Here is a 23536-nt window from a genome sequence, read left to right as displayed (position 1 = left end):
TTTCTATTGACACTTTTACCAGACATTTCATTGACACTTTTATCGAAACACCAATGGTATTGACAGTCCAGAGGTTCTCAGGTAGAATCCTCCTCATTAATTACAGGAGATGTCCATAAGGATTTAAAAAGAGCTCCATTGCAAATAGTAGGGTTTACTTCAAAGTAGACAAGCCTAAGGCTCGGAGTAGAGCTGGAAAATCTGCCTCATTATATGATATAGTATGCTTGGGCTGGCATTAAAACTGAGGGTCATAGAGTCATACAGGCCAGTAACAGGCCCTTCAGCCCAACTGGTCCATGCTGACCAAGATTCCCATCTGAGCTAGTCCCATTTACCCACATTTGTCGCATGTCCCTCTATACCTTTCCTATCCATGTACCTATCCAAGTGCCTTTTAGATGTTGTTAATCTACCTGCCTCAACCACTTGCTCTGGCAGCTCATTCCATCTGGGTGAAAAAGTTGCCCCTTAGGATCCTACTAAATCTCTCCCCTCACACCTTAAACCTATGTCGTCCAGTTCTTGATTCCCCACCCTGGGAAAAAGACTGTGCACTTTCACCCTATCTATGCCCCCCTTGATCTTATACAACTCTATAATATCACACTTCATTCACCTACAGTCCAGTGAATAAAGTCCCATCCTGCTCAACCTCGCTCCATAACTCAGTCCTTTGAGTCCCAGCAACATCCTTGTAAATCTCCTCTGCAGTCTTTCCAGCTTAATGGCATCCTTCCTATAGCAGGGTGACCAAAACTGAACACAATATTCCAAATGTGGCCTCACCAATGTCTCGTACAACTTGTACAACTGCCAACATAAGAGGTTTCATAAAAATGGGAAGGAAATCATGGCAAGAGTTATATTCTTGCGTAAAAATGAGTCAGTCAGAGACAGAATTATACAGCATGGAAACAGGCCCTTCAGCCCAACTCATCCATGCTGAAAAAGGAGCCTACCTACGCTAATCCCATTTTAAAATTGGTTAAAAAAATTGGTAAAATAGGTTTATTATTGTCAAATGCACTGAGGTAGAGTGAAAAACCTTGTTTTGCATGCCATCCATACAGATCATTTCATCACGTCAGTACATCAAGGTAGTACAAGGGAAAAGCAATAACAGATTTCAGGATATAATGTTACAGTTACAGAGAAAAGTGCAGTGCAGGCAAACGGTAAGGTGCAAGGCCATGACAAGGTAGATTGTGAGATCAAGAGTCCATCTTATTGTACCAGAATTTCATTCAATAGCCTTATAACATTGGGATAGAAGCTGTCCTTGAGCCTGGTGGTATGTGTATCTTCTGCCTGATGGGAGGGGGGAGAAGAGGGAATGTCTGGGGTGGGAGGGGTCTTTGATTATGTTGGCTGCTTTACTGAGGCAGTGAGAAATGTAGACAGAGTCCATGGAGGGGAGGCTGGTTTCTGTGATGTGCTGAGCTGTGTCCACAACTCTTTTGTGGCCTTGGGCAGAGCAGTTGCCATACCAAGCCGTGATGATTCCCGATAGGATGCTTTCTATGGTACCTCTATAGGTCCCATTTGCCTGCATTTGGCCCATATCCCTCTAAACCTTTCCTATCCATGTGCCTGTCCAAATGTCAAGAGTACTTAGAATTCTGCTGCATTCTCCTGCTGCTTTTGAAATACTTACCAAGGCTCTGTTTCCTTAAATGTGCACAGATAATAAGAAGAGCGAGTGAAGAAGAGAAAGTCCTGTGTCTCGTGCGTGAACGAGCTGGTCACCACTGTCAGAATGCGGTCGTTATTATTCTGATCCTTGCTTGGGAAGGCATCCCTCGATCCCTGGGTGACAAGCTGTATGATGAGCTCACAGAGACGTTGACGAAGTATGGGAACCCTACCTGCCGAAGATGTGGATTGAATGACGAGTAAGTTTACTGGTATTGATTTATGGTCCAAATGGTCTCCATTTTTGCCGTAACGCTTCTGCGAATTTGTTGTTTAGTTTTATATACTTCAAGAGCACTTAGTACCATAAATTAAGACCATAAGACCATAAGGTATAGGAGCAGAATTAGACCGTTCAGCCCATCGAGTCTCTTCTGCCATTCAATCACAGCTGATTTTTTTCAACCCCATTCTCCTGCCTTTTCTCCTTAACCCACTTACCAAGCAAGAACCTATTAATCTCTGCTTTAAATACACCCAACGACTTGGCCTCCACAGCCCTCTGTGGCAACAAATTCTTTGGGACATATTTTGTTCCAAAGCCCGATTACTTCTGACTGGCTAATCCCTACATTGTTGCCGGGCAACCTTGTGAATGGCTCCATTTGCTCAGCCACCGACCCGTCCCTTTCATCACATCTCCCATAATTCCCTGTAAGCCCCCTATTTCCTGTTTCAGAACATCTCCCCATCTGCAACCTTTTACTTCCCAGTCGAAGGTCCTTGAATGAGTTGCTGTCTTTCAAATCCATGCACAACCTTTTCTCATCCCTGTGGCAGAACCTCTTAATTCGTCACCAAAACGACTCTAACCAAAGTTAGAGATGGCATCCTCTGCAACAGTGCCATGGTACATTTTCCTTCCTAGCTCTCTGTGTTGGCACATTTGATCTCCTGCAGTCCTTTCTGCCACACTGTAAACCCCTTTCCACTTTTCCCTTGTGGATTAGAATGAACATACTTCCAGCAATGGTTATCCTTCCATGGGGTGGAAAGACCGACAGGGTGCATAACAAGCAATTTTCTGCCCTTGACGGACATGTTCGAAAAATCCATGGATCTTAACCCTGAAAAAATTGGTGAATTTCGAACTCTCACATCCTTGCTAACTGAGGACAAGATGGATGTGAAACCAGCTGTTGATGACTTTCAGAAGCTGATGGACTTAGGTGTTACTTCCCTGAAGCAATACAGCTTTTTCTCATGTACGTCAGAGCGAATTGAGTCCCATTTAAAAAGGAAAGATGCTTGAATCTGATGACGATACTTTCACCCGACAGGGTTTAGGAAATGTGAAGGCACAAAAATTTACAGAGTCATGGAGAGACACAGCATAAAACAGGCCCTTCGGCCCACTGAGTCCGTGCTGACTATCAAACACCATTTACATTGATCCTACATTAATCCCTTAATATTTAATTCTCTGCACATCCTCATCAACTTCCCTTAGATTTTAACCTTCACCCATGCCCCAGGGGCAATTTAATTTATCAACGTGCACATCTTTGGGGTATGGGAGGAAACCAGAGAACCCGGGAGAAACCCACGTTGATCACAGGGAGAACGTGCAAACTCCACACAGACAGCACCGGAGGTCAGGATTAAACCCGGGTCTCTGGCGCTGTGAGGCAGCAGCTCCACCGCCGGCACCACTGTGCTGCCATGTCTGCTAATTGTATAAGAGTAAAATACTCCATTTCCTTGTTCTAAAGCTGTCACCAATCCTGGTTCATAAAGGACGTACTTAGAGTGGCATCAGGCAGACCTAAAAATGAGGCACCTGTCTGGGATGTTGCAAGACAGGCTGCATAATCAACAGCAAAAACAGCATGCTACTGTTGGAGCTCATTCCGCAACCATGCTGCCTCATCCGGCACATAATGAAGGAGGGAAGAGAAGATACCACTCAAGATTCTGATCTTCAGTCATAGCAGGACTCAACCTTCCACTGAACATTTGGAACAATCTTCGGCCAAGTAAATGATCCACCTTGGCCTCTTTGCGAAGTCCCCACTGTAAAACAAAGGCCACCCTCAGCCAACTTGACTGCTCACAGCTCCAGTAATCCCGGTTCGATCCTGACCACTGGTGATGTACGCGTAATGTTTGAATGCTCAGAATCAGAATCAGGTTTATTATCACTGATATTCTGTATGTCATGAAATGTGTTGTTTTGCAGCAGCAGTACAGTGCAAGACATAAAGACATAAAAATTACTATAAGTTACAAAAATAAATAAATCGTGCAAAAAAGGAATAACAAGGTAGTGTTCATGGGTTCACCGACCGTTCAGAAATCTGATGGCGGAGGGGAAGAAGCTGTTCCTGAAACTTTGAGTGTGGGTCTTCAGGCTGCTGTACCTCCTCCCTGATGGTAGTAATGTGAAGAGGTCATGTCCCGGATGGTGAGGGTCCTTAGTGATGGATGGCATCTTCTTGAGGCACCACCTCTTGAAGATGTCCTCGATGGTGGGGAGGGTTGTGCCCGTGATGGAGCTGGCTGAGTCTGCAACCCTCTGCAGTCTCCTCTGATCCTGCACATTGGAGCCTCCACACCAGGCGGTGATGCAACCAGTCAGAACGCTCTCCACCGTACATCTGTAGAAATTTGCAAGAGTCTTTGGTGACGTACCAAATCTCCTCAAACTCCTAATGAAGTAGAGCCACTGGCATGCCTTCTTCGTGATTGCATCAATGTGTTGGGCCCAGGATAGATCCTCAGAGATGTTGATGCCCAGGAACTTGAAGCTGCTCACCCTTTCCACCGCTGACCCCCTCAATGAGGACTGGTGTGTGTTCTCCCGACTTCCCCTTCCTGAAGTCCACAATCAGTTCCTTGCTCTTGCTGACGTTGAGTGCGAGGTTGCTGTTGTGACACCACTCAACCAGGAGTGAGATCCTCCTCATCACCATCTGTGATTCTGCCAAAAACAGTGGTGTCACTGGCGAATTTATAAATGGTGTTTGAGCTGTGCCTAGCCACACAGTCATGAGTGTAGAGAGAATAGAGCAGTGAGCTAAGCAGACATCCTTGAGGTGCACCTATGTCGATTGTCAGCGAGGAGGAAATATTACTAACAATCCGCACTGACTGTGATCTCCCGATAAGGAAGTTGAGAATCCAGTTGCAGAGGGAGGTGCAGAGGCCCAGGTTTTGAGCTTGCTGGTTAGTACTGAAAAGATGATGGTGTTGAATGCCGAGCCATAATTGATAAATAGCAGCCTGATGTATATTTTGCTGTTGTCTAGGTGCTCCAAAGCCGAGTGGAGAGCAAGTGAGATTGCATCTGCTGTAGACCTATTGTGGCAGCAGGCAAATTACAGGGGGTCCAGCTCCTTGCTCAGGCAGGAGTTAATTCTAGCCATGACCAACCTCTCAAAGCACTTCATCACAATAGATGTGAGTGCTACCGGGAGATAGTTGACTCTCTCGGGAACTTTAATTTCCTTCCAGATCCCAAAGACGGGCTGGATGGTGGTTTAATTGGCTGCGGTAAATTGTCTCTAGTGTGTAAATGGGTGGTAGAATCTGGGGAGAATCGATGGGAATGAGAGGAGAATAGATCGCTTGGAAAATTAATGGGGGCATGGGATTGCTCTGTGAGCCAGCATAGAATCGATGGGCCGAAATAACCTCCTTCTATGTCGTAAGTAAATATGGAAAAGTTGGGCATTTTACCCTTATGATTTGAGTTTATTGTTGCATTCAATAAAGTGTTCTTGTTGCTTTTTTAGCTATTTTGTTTGAACTTCCAGTGTGTTATTTCTGGTTCTGTTCTTTACAATTGTTCCTTTTCAGGTTGGGATTTACTTGCAGCAAGAAAGTTGGCTGTGATGGAACTTGAGAGACGTTCTTGCAAAAGGAAGAGAAATTTTTAAGGGAATAGAAAGTCAGGTGTGATAAACCTTGAGGTTTATCGTTGGATGCACTCATCCTGTTGCAGGAGCCCAATGTTTACCAAGCAGAAGGTTTAGCCAGCCAAGTCAGAGAAGACCCTTCTGATGAAGTTGTTGTAACAGACCCGAGATGTAATGTTCACCACTAATTACACTTTAAATGACCTGTAGCAGTTGGCTAATCACAGATGTGTCCAGAAGGTAGGAGGGGTAGCACTTTCAACGCATTCCCTGTGTGAGACGATTGGTTGAACAGCATTTGGCGTTGGTGTTGCAAGACACAAGATATTTAAGGTTGTACCAGCATGCAAGCCAATGAAACCTCTAAGTAGCATGATGCAATGCCCTGGAAGTGAGGCCAAATAGAGCAAGCGTTCTTGACCCAATGCTATTTGACTGGTCGGCCATCCCATGAGGGATTGGGCGCTGGCATCTATACTCCTCATGTGCCCATAGACTCTCAAGTATAAGTATGCAGAAAGGCAAGTGGAAGTGGACCAATGGGATGAAGAGTGGGCCAGGTTAAAATGGCAGTTCAGTGAGGCTAATAATCTCAGGCGATGAGAAGAACAAACACAAGAGGGGCACTTGCCTTGCTGTCCACAAACTGGCACCCTAACACCAGGGTGGCACAGTGGCACTGCCGGTACAGCAGCTGCCTCGCAGTGCCAGAAACTAACCCTGACCTCCGGTGCTGTCTGTGCAGAGTTTGCACCCGCTCCCCGTGACCAGGTGGGGTTTCCTCCTACATCCCAAAGCTGTGCATGTCAGTAGGTTAATTATCCACTGTAAGTTGTCCCAAGTGCATAGGTGGGTGGTAGAGTCTGGGGGGAGTGGGGAGTTGATGAGAATGTGAAGAGAAAAAAATAGGATTAATGAATTAGTGTAAATGGTTGGTGCATGGTCAGCATGAGCTCGATGGGCTGAAGGGCCTGTTTCCCTGCTGTACTCTTCTATGACTCTATGTCACTGGATAGTTACAGTTAGTGCAAACTTTAAAATATTGGTGCCATTCATACATGCAAGCACAAGTTAATGAATCCAAAAATATGTTCAGAGCCATCAACCACCTTCTCTCATCAATATAAGATAAGATATCTTTATTAGTCACATGTACATCAAAACACACAGTGAAATGCATCTTTTGTGTAGAGTGTTCTGGGGGCAGCCCGCAAGTGTCGCCACACTTCCGGCACCAACATCGCACACCCACAACTTCCTAACCCCTACGTCTTTGGAATGTGGGAGGAAACCGGAGCACCCGGAGGAATCCGACACAGACACAGGGAGAACGTACAAACTCCTTACAGACAGCCGCCGGATTTGAACCCAGGTCGCTGGCACTGTAAAGCATTACACTAACCGCTATGCTACCATGCCTGCAATGTTTAGGACATATTTATCATATCAATAGCGATTCTGTATAAGTCCTCTGGTCAATATTTCTGCAGCTTCCAAATTGAATGATATTTACAGCTTTCACTCCTCTTTTATTTCAGTCGCACTTGTGCTTGCCAGGGAAAGGATCCTGAGACCTGTGGTGCTTCCTTCTCCTTTGGCTGTTCTTGGAGTATGTACTTCAATGGTTGCAAGTATGCCCGCAGCAAGCACCCCCGCAAGTTCAGGCTGCTGGGAGACAACCCAAAACAGGTTGGTTTCAATTTTTTTTTAATTTTATTTACAGCGTGGTAACAGGCCCTTCCAGCCCGACGAGTCCGCGCCGCCCATTTTAAACCCCCAAATTAACCTACCCATACATCTTTCACTGAATCTTACGACTGCATTTCCAATTCGATTGTACACAACTGGCGTAATCCTGAACCCAACTAAATTGTCAGCCCAGATTCAATGAACATGCAGCTGATTCTGAATCACTGAACTTGGGTTCAAATCCCACTTTGGTAACTGGTAATTGGTTTATTATTGTCACATGTACTGAGATACAGTGAAAGACTTTGTTTTGCATGCCATCCATACAGATCATTTCACCACATCGGTACATCGAGGTAGTGCAAGGGAAAAGCAATAACAGAATGCAGAATGAAGTGTTGCAGTTACAGAGAAAGTGCAGTTTAGGTAGAGAATAAGGTGCAAGGGCCATGACAAGGTCAAGAGTTCATCTTTATTGTACAAGAGGTCCGTTCAATAGTCTTATAACAGCGGGGTAGAAGCTGTCCTTGAGCCTGGTGGTGCATGCTTTTAAGCTTTTGTATCTTCTGCCAGATAGAAGGGAGAAGAGGAGAGAATGACTGGGGTGGGAGGGGTCTTTGATTATGTCGGCCGCTTTATCAAGGCAGCGGGAAGTGTAGACAGAGACCATGGCACACCTTAAGCATAATTCCAGCTAGTAATTCAATGGTGTTTCTCCTGAGATGTTAAACCGAGGCTTTATTTCTCACTGTTGGTGAACTGAAGACTCCATGGCCTTCTCTGAGAGTCCTGGCTGGTACTTAAACCTCAATCAACATTAGAGCATGCTGCTCTGGAACCTCCACTGGGCAGCCCTCATTATTTGCATGCTACCGATCACCATTGATCGTGATATGTGATTGATACAGTACAACACACTGCCACTGTACTGAAAGGCTCCAGCATGCTGGGTCATTTAAAATGGAGCTGTGTAGAAATGTTCTTTGGCAGTGGGTCATAAATCTCTGGAATTGTCCTCCTCAGATGGTTGTGGATTCTGGAAGTATTTAAGGTGGAGATGGAGAAGGGATCTGGCACAGAGGAGGCCTGGGACAGATCAGCCATGATCATATTAAATGGCAGGGAAGGCTTGAGGAGCCAAGTGGCCTCCTCCTGTTCCTATTTACTTGAGTTCTTGTATCCTTCTGTGCACATGCTGAGTACAGCATGCACATCAGGTGCCTGTCGTGTCAAATTGGTTCATGTACTTGCAACTACCACGGCTAGACAGAGAATTCTCAGGTCATGAATATCACCGCCCTTCATAGCTTATCGATTTGTACCAACTGCCTGCTTCCTTTCCAAACATTTGAACAGTGACTGCATTTCAAAGGCTGTACTGGATTTTGGGACATATTTAACTCTTGAAAGAACTGATGTAAATGCAAATTCATTATTTTCTTACTGTTGTATATGTAAATAACTATCAACACATCTGCCACAGATTTCCATGCCACAGTCAAAGTCCGGGCTAAATTGTAAATTAAAGGTTTCAATCTTGTGAATGACTCACGGTGCAATACTAACACAATGCATAAAGCATCATTATCAGAAGAGTATCCATTCTAACAAGGTTTATCATTCAAACACACCGGCTGTGCCTGTACAATATCCTGCTGCATTTCTGAATAATCCCAATGTAAATACTCCTCAGTAGCGTGAAGGGAAACATATTGTTAATGTGGAGAACTAACTCTGAAACATAACTTGGAAAGAAAGTTGAGACATTTGTCAATTAAAGAGCAAATTCATGTTAAAGATTTCTTTAACACGTATGCAGCAGGCTATTACACCAAGTGACCTGGAAGGCTCAATTCATTTCATTCCACGAAAAGTAATTCAGTGAACTAAGAGAAAATAATTTCGTCATTGATTCTTTGCTGAAGTTTATGATAATATCACAATTCCAGCAATCTCACTGTCTCAGTGAGTCTTCTACAGGAGTGAAATACAATAACTAATATGGGGAAATCAGCCTGGTCCACTGGTAGTCCATGGGGGTCGTTTCTAGCAAAAGATCTAATGAGCCGTGGATGTCATCAGAAAGACAACACACACAGAAAAGAAAAAAATATCTCAACAAAACCGTTTAGAAGCAAATTCACTTACAGACTACAGGCCCAATGCCTTAATATTGGTTGAGGGATTAACATCAGCCGGAACTCTCGGTAAAAATAATTAACCCATGGAGATACCTGAGATGAGATGGGCAGCTCACAGTGACCAGAGTTCGATCCTGACCTACAGTGCTGTCTATGTGGAGCTTGCACATGCTCCCTGTGATGGGTTTCCTTCAGATGCTCTAAGTCCCTCTTGCATCCCAAAGTCATGTGGGTCAGCAGGTTAATTGGCCACTGTAAATTGGCCTCTCATGTTGAGGTGAGTGGTAGAATCTGGGAGGTGTTAGTGGGAATACGGGGAGAAAGAAATGAGATTAGTGTAGGTTCAGTGTAAATGAGTGTCTGATGATCGGCATGGAGTTGGTGGGTCTTTCTCCATGCTAAGTGAATCTATGATTATCCCCAAGCCCATCCTAAATTTTTACTAATACCAATATCTCCACTTGTTCTCATTGAAGGGTACCTGTAATCATTTTTTCTGCTTTAGTGTTAGGATTGTTAACTATTTGGCTATAGAATAATGTGATCGTCAGTGGGCCTTGGCTTTAAATGGTGTGTCCATGATAGTCTGCTACCATAAGACCATAGATATAGGAGCAGAATTAGGCCATTCAGCCCATCGCGTCTTCTCCACCATTCAATCATGGCTGATTTTTTTCAACCCCATTCTCCCACCTTAAACCCCCTTAACAATCAAGAACCTATCAATCTCTGCCTTAAATACACCCAATGACTTGGCCTCCACAGCCCCCTATGGCGACAAATTCCACAGATTCACCACGTTCTGGCTGAAGAAATTCCTCATCTCAGTTTTAAAGGGACGTCCCTTTATTCTGAAGCTGTGTTCAACAGATTCCTCCAACGACACCGCAGGTTTGTTGCTGGAAGAAATTAACAGCTGCAGCTTGAGATCAGAACGTAATTGCCCAAATTTTGGCTGATCCATCGGTGTGGCAATCCCCTTCCCGTAGGTGTTGTTACACAGCTGTAAGAAGGTAAAAGAAATTAGCAGTCCAAGACTTAACAAATGAGCACTGTTGCAGTGCACCATAGAAAGCATCCTATCTGGATGCATCACGGCTTGGTACGGCAACTGCTTTGACCGCAAGAAACTGCAGAGAGTTGTGGACACAGCTCAGCACATCACAAGAACCAGCCTCCCCTCCATTGACTATGTCTACACTTCTCGCTGCCTCAGTAAAGCAGCCAACATAATCAAAGGCCTTTCCCACCCTGGACATTCTCTCTTTTCCCGCCTCCCATCGGGCAGAAGATGTAAAACCCTTGAAGCATGTGCCACCAAGCTCAAAGACAGCTTCTATCCCTTTCGTTATAAGACTATTGAATGGACCTCTTGTACATTAAGATGGACTCTTGACCTCACAATCTACCTTGTCATGACCCTTGCATCTTATTGTCTGCCTCCACTGCACTTTCTCTGTAACTGCAGCACTTTATTCTGCATTCTATTATGGTTTTCCCTTGTACTACATCAATGCACTGATGTGATGAAATGATCTGTATGGATGGCATGCAAAACAAACTCTGTGACAATAATAAACCAAGTTACCAATTTACCAATTGATAGCAGTGTCTTGTTTTCAGAGACTAGTAAACTGAAAGCAACTGAAAACTTTAACGTGTCATAACAGTGGAATCAATAGATGCACCAGCATTATTCTGTACATCTTTCAAATCCTGAATGTATATCCATGTTTTATTGGTTGTAATTGAGGAATAGAGTGAGAATTTTACTGCAACTTGCAATTCTGCACTTTTATGGTTTATATTGAAATCTTACTTATTAGCACTTCAAGCATTGTCACAATTAATCCCAGTAAGATTCCATTCTAAATGACAGCTAAGCTTGCCTAGAAATTCATCTCTTCTTAGTAGCTCTAAATTCACTCTGTGGCACTGAATTATACTCCACCTTCCATTCAGAGGCAGAGTACAAAGTGTTGTTGCTGTTATCTGGTGCGTTAGCACCATGAAACAGGGACAAATTTCTAGACAACAGTGGTTGCAATTAAAAAAAAATTACCATCGATTCTAGAAATCAGATATAAAAGCAGAAAATAATGAAAATAACCAACAGGTCAGGCAGCATCTGTGGGGAGAGAAAAACAGTTAATGTTTCTGATCATCAACCTGAAATGTTCGTTCTTTTTCCCTCCACTGTGATTGTACTTAATTCAATTCTCACATTGAATTAACAGGGATCATTAGTAGCACTGCTAGTCAACGGTGTGGATTAATATTGCAAAGCGTTAATTAGTATTATTGTTTCTCCACTCAGGAAGATTTACTTAAGGATAGATTGCAAACATTAGCCACAGAAGTTGCTCCACTCTACAAGCAGCTTGCACCTCAAGCCTTCAGTAATCAGGTGAGTTGAAAAATTTGCCCCGATTCTGCAATGAAAAGGAGAGCTATGAGACTTGTTCGCTCTTGTACTGCCACCAAGCATGGCTAGAACAATAACATCTATTATTTGAAGCTTCTATTATTTAAATATTCCACTGCAAATCCCTGGGTTTTAATTATTATCAGACTGCACATCATTGCGTAGAATATTTGCACAATCTCCACTAACATATTTGGATGGTAATTGCAATGTGTCTGTGCAGCATGGGAGACTGATGGCATTTGTTTTTATTCTTCATTGTGGTCAAGAAGGCACTGCAATGATGGTTGACAGAGGCACAGTGGTGGATTGGGATGGGGAGCTGCGCTTCTGACCTGCTGGGATTGATGTCTCCTTCTGTTGCTCCCTCCTTCCTTCCACTTCTTCCTCCTCCTCTATCCTCCCTTCCTCCTCCTCTATCCTCCCTTCCTCCTCCTCCTCTATCCTCCCTCCCTTCCTCCTCCTCTATCCTCCCTTCCTCCTCCTCCTCTATCCTCCCTTCCTCCCTTCCTCCCACCGCTGTACCTCTGATCGACGTGTGGTACAGTCTGTGTGCTGCACGAATGCTCCACAGTGATTGGGCTATAGAAGTGCCGCTCAGGAAAGCCCACGTGTCTCTTTGACAGGGTTGAGGGGACAATGTGGCACTTGTTCCCAGGGATGCGCTCCTGCTTGTCTTTCCCTTCGGTTTGGTATGCTGGCCGAAAGATGGAGAGCTGCCGCAAGATAAAAACACCCTGACTGCTCTTTAAATCCCTCCATCACAGTGCACCATATGAAGAGCTGAACAGATACCACTTTTCCATCTCACTCCGTCCTCACCCCTCTCAGCAACTGCAATGAGGTCAGTCTGATTGGGGGACTCATCTTTCAATCCCCCTCTTTTACTTGGTGAAGCAACTTGTCATGGCTTGCTACTACCCTATTTAAACGACAAAGAATTGGGAGCCCAATAAATGGGGTTAAGCCAAGTGGTTTCACCGTTCGATCAACCTGCCATAAGTTGTCTGAAATTGAAGTTCACCCAGCTCCCCATCCCATTCCAGCACCGTGCCTCAGTCAACGGTCATTGCAGTGCCTTTTTGACCACAGTGAAGAATTAAAACAATCTCCCATACTGCACATATAGATTGCAAGTACCATCCAAATGCAACTAATCGATGTGTTTCCAATTGCAGAGTTTAATTTAAAAAAGGACTCTAAACAGTTTGATAAATTGGTTGGCTCTGTGTGGAGTATTCATTTTCTATTTCTGTAAATAATTTTGCACAAGTTTAATTTTAGTACCTTCATACTTTTTGCTTTCAACTGCTGCGTGAATTTATCTTGCGACAAAAGGCTCAACCCCTTTCTATTAATCTCAATAAAACGGTGACATATAAAAAATGGTCCAATTTCAACCGATAAGTTATTTGCCCAGTCTTCTGAAGATTCTCTCTTCAGAATGCACTTCACAAACATTGATAGATTGTGAAGTGGGGAGTTGATATTAGTTCGTTATGAAGCAACGTGGATTTTAATTTTACTCTTTCATTCACCCATGCCATCCACAACTGTTTCTTCGCTAATGAATGGCTCCTGCAGCAAAGTTCCTGTTTTTAATATTTTTTATATCTCCGTAGTTTCTTACAACGGAGAAGGAGGCCATTCAGCTCATTGAGTCTGTGCCAGCTCTCAAAGTAATCACGTTCCTCACTAATTTTCTTGGTAGGCATGGACAAGTTGGGCCAAAGGGCCTGTTTCCATGCTGTATAACTCTGTGACACTATGACTGCCTGATAGATGGAAATGAAATCTCATCTGAGTTTATGATGAGATTTCTCATATTCTTAGTAGAGTTCCCCAGGTAACCCAGTCGTTATCACTATTACACGTGATGGGTAGTCATTATCTGAAACATTAACTGTGCTTCTCTCTTCACAGACCCTGCCTAACCTGCTGAGTGTTCATATATCAATGGAATACTTAATTTGCTCACTATCCCATTGCCATTTATGAGACTGTATGAATGCAAATTGACTGCTATGTTTACCTATATTAGACTAGTGAATGCAATGCAAATGATAAGATAAGATTTCTTTATTGGTCACATGTACATCGAAACACACAGTGAAATGCATCTTTTGCATATAGTGTTCAGGGGGCAGCCCGCAAGTGTCATCGCGCTTCCGGTGCCGACATAGCATGCCCACAACTTCCAAACCCGTACGTCTTTGGAATGTGGGAGGAAACCAGGGCACCCGGAGGAAACCTACGCAGTCACAGGGAGAACGTAATAACTCCTTACAGACTGCGGCTGAAATTTTACCCAGGTCGCTGGCGCTGTAATAATGTTACGCTAACCGCTGCATGTGTTTACACTGTTTAAATGCAATCGGTTGCAATCCAATAGTTCAAAAGTTCATTTGATGGAGATCATTACATTTCCAAAGATAAAATATGTTTTTTAAACTTGAAAATTTTACTTTAACTCCAGCAAGTGTAGAAGACTTTTACTTAATTTAAGAGTCCAACGACTCCGTTCGTGTTGATTGTTCTATCAATAAGAAACATAGAAACATAGAAAACCTACAGCACAATTCAGGCCCACAGAGCTGTGCCGAACATGTCCCTACCTGAGGAATTATTAGGCTTACCCATAGCCCTCTATTTTTCTAAGGTCCATGTATCCAAAAATCTCCTTAAAGACCCTATCGTATCCGCCTCCACCACCGTTGCCGGCAGCCCATTCCACGCACTCACCACTCTCTGAGTAAAATCTTACCCCTGACATCTCCTCTATATCTACTTCCCAGCACCTTAAATCTGTGTCCTCCTGTGGCAATCATTTCAGCCCTGGGAAAAAGCCTCTGACTATCCACACGATCAATGCCTCTCATCATTTTATACACCTCTATCGGGTCCCCCCTCATCCTCCGCTGCTCCAAGGAGAAAAGGCCAAGCTCCCTCAACCTGTTTTCATAAGGCATGCTCCCCAATCCAGGCAGCGTCCTTGTAAATCTCCTCTGCACCGTCTCTATGGCTTCCACATCCTTCCTGTAGTGAGGCGACCAGAACTGAGCACAGTACTCCAAGTGGGGTCTGACCAGGGTCCTATATAGCTGCAACATTACCTCTCGGCTCCTAAGTTCAATTCCACGACTGATGAAGGACAATACACCATATAAGATAAGATTTCTTTATTAGTCACATGTACATCAAAACACACAATGAAATGTATCTTTTGCGTAGAGTGTTCTGGGGGCAGCCCGCAAGCATCGCCACGATTCTGGCGCCAACGTAGCATGCCCACAACTTCCTAACCTGTACGTCTTTGGAATGTGGAAAGAAACTGAAGCACCCAGAGGAAACCCACGCAGACACGGGGAGAATGTATAAACTCCTTACAGACAATGGCCGGAATTGAACCTGGGTCGCTGGCGCTGTGATAATGTTATGCTAACCGCTACACTACCATGCCTGTAATAAGTAACAGCAAAACACCGATCTATGAAACATTAATGCAATCTTGATTTAAAAAAAAGAAATAAAGAACTGTTGTGTAATTCACTGTCTTCACAGGTTACTAATGAACAGTTAGCGCCTGACTGTAGACTGGGAAAAAAAGAAGGGAAACCATTTTCCGGAGTAACTGCATGTATGGACTTCTGTGCACATGCTCATAAGGACCAGCACAACATGTACAATGGTTGTACTGTGGTATGTAAATCATCACTTCACTGAAATCAATACTTCTTCAGTTTATCCCTCAGGTAGAACTATGAATCTCATGCTTTCGAACAAATGGTTAAATTTAGGACACAGTCAAAAACTTTTTGTTTTGCGTGACTGTTTCTCTTCCACAGATGCTGCCTGAACTGCAGACTGTTTTCAGCATTTTCTGTTTTTACTTTAGTAATATCAGTTCTCGGGGACGTGGTGGGTAAAGGGCTTGGACCCCAGTTTAATTCCAGCTGAGAGTCATAGGATATAAGTCACTCCAGCTGTTTGGAGTGAACTGGGGAGTTTCAACCTGGTTTCTGCAGAATGACCTCTCTTAATTGCACAGTGGTTGGAATTCTCACCATCCGGGACACGCCCCCTTCTTGTTACTACCGTCAGGGAGGAGGTCCAGGAGCCTGAAGACCCACACTCAACGATTCAGGAACAGCTTCTTCCCCTCCGCCATCAGATTTCTGAATGGTCCATGAACCCATAAACACTACCTCGTTATTCCTTTCTTTGCGCTATTTTTTGTAATTTTTATCTCTTTACTACTGCTGCAAGACAACAATTTTAATGTCATATATCAGTGATAATAAATCTGATTCTGGTTCTGGTTCTGAGTCTGAACTGAGGTCACGGGATGGCGAGTTTTTTTTAAATTTATTGCTGGTGCAGCCAACATTTAATGCCCACCTCCAATTCAAATAAAGCTAAAGAATATCTTTCCAAAACTCCTGGTGACTGGGAAAGATGCAATGATCAACAGAAATTGACCAAATAGACCAAACTGGGTAATTGACCAAAAGGAAATGAAAAGAAATTAGCAAAAGATGTATACTGAATCAAAAATGTAAAACAAATTAGGACGGCACAGTAGTACAGCTGGTAGAGTTGCAACCCCACAGCACCAGAGACCTGGGTTCAATCCTAACCTCGGCCTCTGTCTGCATGGAGCTTGCACGTTCTCCCTGTGACCACCTGGTTTTCTCAAGTGCTCCAGTTTCCTCCCACGTCCCAAAGATGTGCAGGTTGGTGGGTTAATTGGCCACGGTAAATCGCCCATAGTGTGCGGGTGAGCAGCAGAATCTGGGGGGAACTGAAGAGAATGTGGGGAGAATAAAAAAATGGAATTAAGGTAGGATTGGTGTAAAATTCGTGTTGATGGTCAGTGTGGACTTGATGGAGCAAAAGGCATGTTCCCACTCTGTATCTCTCTATGATTCCAAATCCTGAGAAAGCAGTGCTTTTTTATTACTATTGTTGTGGGCTCTCTCCTTATTACAATTAATTAAAGAACCCTCGTCATCACTTTCATTGAAACATCCTCATGTTCGCATGGCTGAGTGTCAAACATTAAACCATCTTTTGTAGCACTTTCTCATGTGAAAAGCTACCGAGAGAGCTCTGTAAGGAACCAAACTCACTCTACTCTAGAAGAGATCAGTTGACAACTCAACATGACACATTGATGCTGCAATACAGAATGATGTTTTTGCAATCCTGTTGACAATTGCATGAAAATATTACATTATTAACAGCCATGGGAGTTGTCTGGTTCTTATATCTGTCTCACCGATGCAGAGAAAAATGAGAATGGCCATGAAAAAGACCTTTAAAAGTAATGTTTGAAAGTAGAAGAGCTTCACACTGCACGTGGAACAAATTACCTTCCTCAGAGGTGAAGTCAGTTCTTTATGGAGTGGCCAATTCCCATCTGTTATTCACGATGCAACACTGCCGCATGTTGGCAATTGACAGTACTGCAATGGCTGTTCCTTCCAGATGGATTAATTAATTCCCCTTTCGGAGAAGAAATAAAATCACAACCTTGTTTGTCTTTTAATTGTCTAAGCAGCAAAGTTTGCTTCTGAGCTTAGTATTTGGGATAAGGAGTGAGTGCTGGAATAGCATGAGTTGCTATGATATGACGATCTTAGTGAGTTAAACTCACTCGGTCAAGTCAAGTCAGGTCAAGTCAAGTTTATTGTCATGTGCACAAGTACGGTGAGGTGCAGGTACAATGAGAAGCTTCCTTGCAGCAGCATCACAGGCAAATAAATACAGACAACACACAGAATATAAATTATACATAAATTATTACAAGACAGTGAAGAGAGAGAGAGAAAAAGACCGTACAAAAACAAGTCCTTAGTGCAAAAAACAAAGACACAATCAGAGACAATTCCATAGCAGTGAAAGAGGTGGTCTGTAATGTTCCATTGCTGAGGGAGGGTGAGGGTTGTGCAGGTCGCTTCAATAACCTGATGGTTGTCCGAAAGTAGCTGTTCCTGAGCCTGGTGGTGTGGGACTTCAGGCTCCTGTACCTCCTGCCTGACTGTAGCAGCGAGAAGAGGGCACGGCCCAGATGGTGAGGATCCTCGATGATGGGTGCCGCTTTCTAGAGGCAGCACCTCCTGTAGATGCCGTCAGTGGTGGGGAGGGCTGTGCCCATGATGGACTGGGCTGTGTTCACTACTCTGCAGCCTGTGCAATGGCTACTATATTTTTCTTTCAGCATGTGCTAACTAATGCACATCAGGTACCACATGGAGTTGACAGAGCAGGCAAATGGGACTAGCTCAGTTGGGCAACTTGATCAGCATGGATGAGCTGGGCCAAAGGGCCTGATTCCATATTGTATAACCATATGACTCTAAACAGCGTGGCATAGATTGTCTGGAACTAAGCAATTTGCTTCTGTTGTGCGCTTTGGACAGGTTACCTCTGCAGTTACTTCATGTTGCCAGTACGCATGTTTTATCCAACATTTTTCCTCATGATCTAATACAGTTAAGGTTTTCTTAATGGAACACATTTGTAGAACATCAAAAAGAGAACTGCAAATGCTGGAAATCTGAAATAAAAACAGGAAGTGCTGCAAACACTCAGCAGGTCAGGCAGCATCTGTGGAGAGAGAAACAGAGTTAAATTTTTCAGGTCGAAGGCTTTTCATCAGAACATTGGTCTTTCTCCTGAAACTGCTTCACTTCCCACAGATGCTGCCTGGCTTGCTGAGTGTTTCCAGCATTTTCTTATTGCAACAAAAGTTTCATTTTAAACAACATACATTCTGAAAACAGGCCCCTATCCATGAAAGAGGGATCCAAAAATGCCATCAGTTATTGAAATATTTTTATCAAACTTTGATCACAAGGGAAACGAGACATATTACATGGTTTAGTGGGCGCAGATCTGTCTCTTCCGATCAGTCCGGGAAAATGAAAAAGTTAATTGAATTGCATCATGGCAGCTCTGAGGCATAGAGTCACACCGCACAGAAGGAGGCCCTTCGGCCCAACTGGTCCATGCCGACCAAGATTCCCATCTAAACTAGTCCCATATGCCCTTGTTTGGCCCATATCCCTCTAAACCTTTCCTGTTAATGTACCTACCCCAACCACTTCCTCTGGCAACTCATTCCATATTCAGGCCACCCTCTGGGTGAGAAAGTTGCCCCTCAGGTTCCTATTAAATCTCTCCCCTCTCACCCTACGCCTATGCCTTCTAGTTCTTGATTCCCCAACCCTGGGAAAAAGACTGTGTGCATTCACCCTATCTATGCCTCTCATGATTTTATACCTTTAGTAACCTCTTTCTTCTGCATTATGATGTTTCTTAACTCCTATCTCTTTGACTGAGCTTTCACCTATCACAGTAATGGCTTTTACATCTTAGTATCAACTCTTGTGCACTTGGGAAACACTTTGGGATGTTCTACTATGCTCAAGGTGCTATAACAATGCAGCTGATGAGGTGACCAGAGAGGCACTGACCTCGGTAGGTATAAGGAGAAGGGAGATAGGGTGGTGTGTGCAGGTCGTAGTAGAGGGGAAATTGGAAGTGCAGACAAGCCAAATGTCCAGTCGGGGTTGACGGGGGTACATTGGGAGGGAGATTGGGCGAGAGTCTGATTGCAGGGAGCAAAGTAGGTTGTCATGGCGAGGGTGAGAGGTTAAGAAAGAGCCCTACTACTTCACCTCATGCGCTAGTCTGGTACTTACCTGTCAACCTTGCTGGTCTACCTCCAGATTCCAGCATCTGCAGAATTTCTTGTGTCTCTTGTCTACCTTCAGTGTTTGGGTTTCATGTCCTGGCCAACTCCCAGTCCCACCATGGTACTTTAACTGTACCTAACTCTGGACTGGGTTAAACGTTCAGCTTTACACCCCAGTCCCCAACCGGCAAGTTTCCATTCAAACTCGCGTCCAGATGGAAGCAGAAAAAGAAAATGCTGATAATAGAGCCAACATTTCAAGTTGGCAACCTTACATCATAATGTTGGAGGTAAATTAAAGACCTGTTCCTGACTTTCAGGATTCAGGCACACCCACCCACTCCTGTTGCATATTTACAAAGACTGCCGTTAAAATGCAAATACTGACCTTGTGCAAATGCCACAATTGTAATAATTTAGCACCAAACCCAAATGACAGCACCTGGCTGCGTGCAGCTTTGCAAATGAATTAAATGTTGAAATAAACTTATTTTGAAAGGTTTGCAGCTCACCAGAGTTTCACTCTGCATCAAAAAAACACTTCCTGCAAAGCAAGTCACTTCTCCATCAGATTATGGTAATGCTCCATTCTAACATCAGACTGATGAGTTAAATGATAATAAAGAAAAGAGCAGTTTAGATCCTTCCAAGAATAAAGTTCGTAATCTGTCGGTATATTTTCACAGGTTTGCACCCTGACAAAGGAAGACAATCGACAGATTGGAACGACCCCAGAAGATGAGCAGTTGCACGTGCTTCCACTCTACAAGGTGTCGACAACTGATGAACATGGCAGTGAAGACAACCAGAATGAGAAGATCAAAGCAGGGGCAATAGAGGTGCTCACCGCCTTTCCCAGGGAAGTTAGGATGCTGCCCGAACCAGTCAAATCAGCACGCCAGAAGAAGTTAGAAGCCAAGAGAGCAGCTGAGAAGCAGAGAAACCAGGAGAAGAAACTCCTGGCTGGGAAGCTGAAGCAGGAAGCAGAAAACTTGAAGTGTAGCACTCCACAAAACAAAGGTATTTGTTCTTTTTTTCTATAATTAAAAGCTGCATCCTACCTCACATTGCACTGACACAAAAGCAGAATTAATAACGTGTGCTTTAGGGTTGGCCATCGTTCTCTTATCTTCTATCAGAGTTTTTATCTTCTACTGACACAGAAGGAGGAAATTCATTCTATCGGGTCCATATCAGCTCCCAGGGAAGCAATCCCATCAGTCCCATTCCTCTCCCCCTTATTTCCCTGGTACCCCTGCAATTTATTCTCTCTCACAGAATAATCAAGGACCCCTCCCATCCCAGACATTCCCTCTCCTTCCCCCTCCCATCAGGCTCAAGATACAAAAGCATGAGAATTCGTACCACCAGGCTCAAGAACAGCTTCTATCCTGGTGTTATAAGACTCTTGAATGGATCTGCTGTACAATAAAGATGAACTCTTGATCTCTCAGTCTACCTTGTTATGGCCCTTGCACTTTATTTGTCTACCTGCTCTGCACTTTCTCTGTAACTGTAACACTATATTCTGCATTCTGTTTTTATTTTCCCTTTGTGCTATCTCAATGTACCTTGACCTCACAATCTACCTCATTATGATTTGCACCTTATTGTCTACCTGCACTGCACTTTTTCTGTAGCAGTGACACTTCACTCCGCATTCTGTATTGTTTTGCCTTGTTTGCACTACCTCAATGCACTGTGTAATGAATTGATCTGTACGAATGGTATGCAAGACAAGTTTTTCACTGTACCTCGGTACCAGTGACAATAATAAACCAATTCCAAGTACACATGTCCATCAATGTGGAGCAGCACGGTAGCGTAGCGGTTAGCACGACGCTATTACAGCGCCAGTGATCGGGGTTCGATTCCCGTCGCTGTCTGTAAGGAGTTTGTATGTTCTCCCGTGTCTGCGTGGGTTTCCTCCGGGTGCTCCGGTTTCCTCCCACATTCTAAAGATGTACGGGTAGGTTAATATGGGGGTTTAAAATGGGCGGCGCGGACTCGTTGGGCCGAAAGGGCCTGCTACCATGCTGAAAATAAAATTACAAGAAAAATTAAACTGCCCTTTGACTTTTTTTTGTCAGTAACTTACACTGGGTAATTTCTTGTCACCATCCGGTACACTCATGGGTTGTGGGAGGGAACCTGGAGCACCCACGTAGTCATAGAGAGAGCATGCAGACTCCACACAGAGAGCACTTGAGGTAAGGATTGAACCAGAGACCCTGGAACTGGGAGGCAGCAGCACCACCTGCTGCACCACTATCCTGCCCTTTGGATCCGTGGTTTAATTGTTGGGCGAATATGTTTTATAATAAATGCCAACATTCCGTTTACCTTCCTCATTGCTTGCTGTACCTGCATGTTAACTTTCTGAGTTCCATGCGTGAAGACACCCAGATCCCTCAGTGCTGTGGCCTTCTGTCACCTCTCTGCCTTTTTTATTGAAAGTTCAAAAGTTGGAGAATTGAAATCTGAGTAATTAAATAAATCTATAGTTAAAAAAAAACAGCTTCAACAGTAAACATGAAAGCACTGGACTGTCATTAAACCTGTTCTCTTCAGGGAAGTACCTGCCACCTCTATCTGACCTGGCCTTACTTCAGATCCACCAACATGGTTAACTTTTAACTACCACTTCATCTGGCCAATCAGCCAGTTTTTTCAGGGGTTGTTAGGGATGGGCAATATATGCTGGCCTTGCCACTGATGTCACATTATGTCTTGTAATCTGTTCCATCTCTTCAATGGCTCCAATTAACGGAATTAAATCAAATTAGGGGAAATATCAATGGTAAAATATTTCTTATTTTTAGTGTCTGTCAATAAATATTTTCCATTCACATGTGATTCCCAGTCCCACTGTAACAAACTAACGGTTAAAAAATAGAGACACCAGAGACTGCGGATGCTGGAATCTGGAGCAAAAAACAAACTGCTGGAGGAACTCAGCAGGTCAGGCAGCATCTGAGGAGGGGAATGGAGAGTCGATGTTTCAGGTGGAGACCCTTAATCTGGATGAAGAAGGAGGGTCTCGACACGAAACCTCAACTGTCCATTTCCCTCCACAGATGCTGCCTGACCGGCTAAGTTCCTCCAGCAGTTTGTTTTTTAGATAAGATTTCCTTATTAGTCACATGTACATCGAAACACACAGTGAAATGCACCTTTTGCGTAGAGTGTTCTGGGGACAGCCCGCAAGTGTCGCCACACTTCTGGCACCAACATAACATGTCCAGAACTCCTAACCCGTACGTCTTTGGAATGTGGGAGGAAACCAGAGCACCCGGAGGAAACCCACGCAGACACGGGGAGAACGTACGAACTCCTAACAGACAGCAGGTTGCTGGTGCTGTAATAGCGTTACACTAACTGCTACAATACCGTGCCTGCCCTTTTACAACAGTTAAAACATTGCTATTCTTTATATAAATTTCAACTAAGGAGTGAATAGTTATCAGGAGTCGATTCTTTCACCACTTTTCCAGTAAAAATTATTCAAAGTTTTGCAGTGACTTTGCTAAAGGATAGAATCTGCATATTGATGACTTCTGGTTACTGCTCTGACTCTGTTCTAATTAATTTTGGTGACTTAATCTGTTTTCAGTAATAAAAATGTGCAGCCTTGCCAAATTTAGCTCAATAGGGTAGATTTTTTTAAATATGCAAAATCATAGGTTTGGGCCCTAGATGGTTAAGTTGTTCCAGTGAGGTCTAATTATAAAACATCACAATATTCTTGACAAAGAAGCAGCTTATTTCCAATAAAATGTTAAAATCTTGCCAAACTACTTTCAAAGATCATTTGATGCTAAAAGTACCAAGATCACTGGAAGTCTAAACAGCTTGGTGAAGTCCCAATGTTTTTGTAATCAGTTACCAGACATTTAGTATCAGCCTATTTCTCTGGAATGACAGCTTGCTGAGTTGTGTATTCAGGGATATAGCCTTACATATCCCTCAGTTGGCTGCAGATGTTCCATCCGCTACCTCTCATAGTTCAAGAACAGTTCCTGCAAAACTA

At 43.7% G+C, this 23536-nt stretch overlaps 1 protein-coding gene across 7 annotated transcripts in view; it reads left to right on the top strand.

The window, feature by feature from the left end:
* LOC127584136 (methylcytosine dioxygenase tet3-like) overlaps window positions 1–23536 on the top strand; it is a 259452-nt gene that overhangs the window by 224000 nt on the left and 11916 nt on the right. For all 7 annotated transcript variants that reach the window (XM_052040712.1, XM_052040715.1, XM_052040716.1 and 4 more), the window contains 5 exons: window positions 1687–1895; window positions 7091–7241; window positions 11700–11789; window positions 15369–15506; window positions 20193–20526. In XM_052040712.1, the coding sequence (XP_051896672.1) occupies window positions 1687–1895; window positions 7091–7241; window positions 11700–11789; window positions 15369–15506; window positions 20193–20526 (922 nt within the window). The remainder of the gene's footprint in view (window positions 1–1686; window positions 1896–7090; window positions 7242–11699; window positions 11790–15368; window positions 15507–20192; window positions 20527–23536) is intronic.

Source organism: Pristis pectinata, chromosome 29, assembly GCF_009764475.1.
Source record: "Pristis pectinata isolate sPriPec2 chromosome 29, sPriPec2.1.pri, whole genome shotgun sequence".
NCBI lineage: Eukaryota > Metazoa > Chordata > Chondrichthyes > Rhinopristiformes > Pristidae > Pristis > Pristis pectinata.
This window is presented reverse-complemented; position numbering and strand designations above follow the sequence as displayed.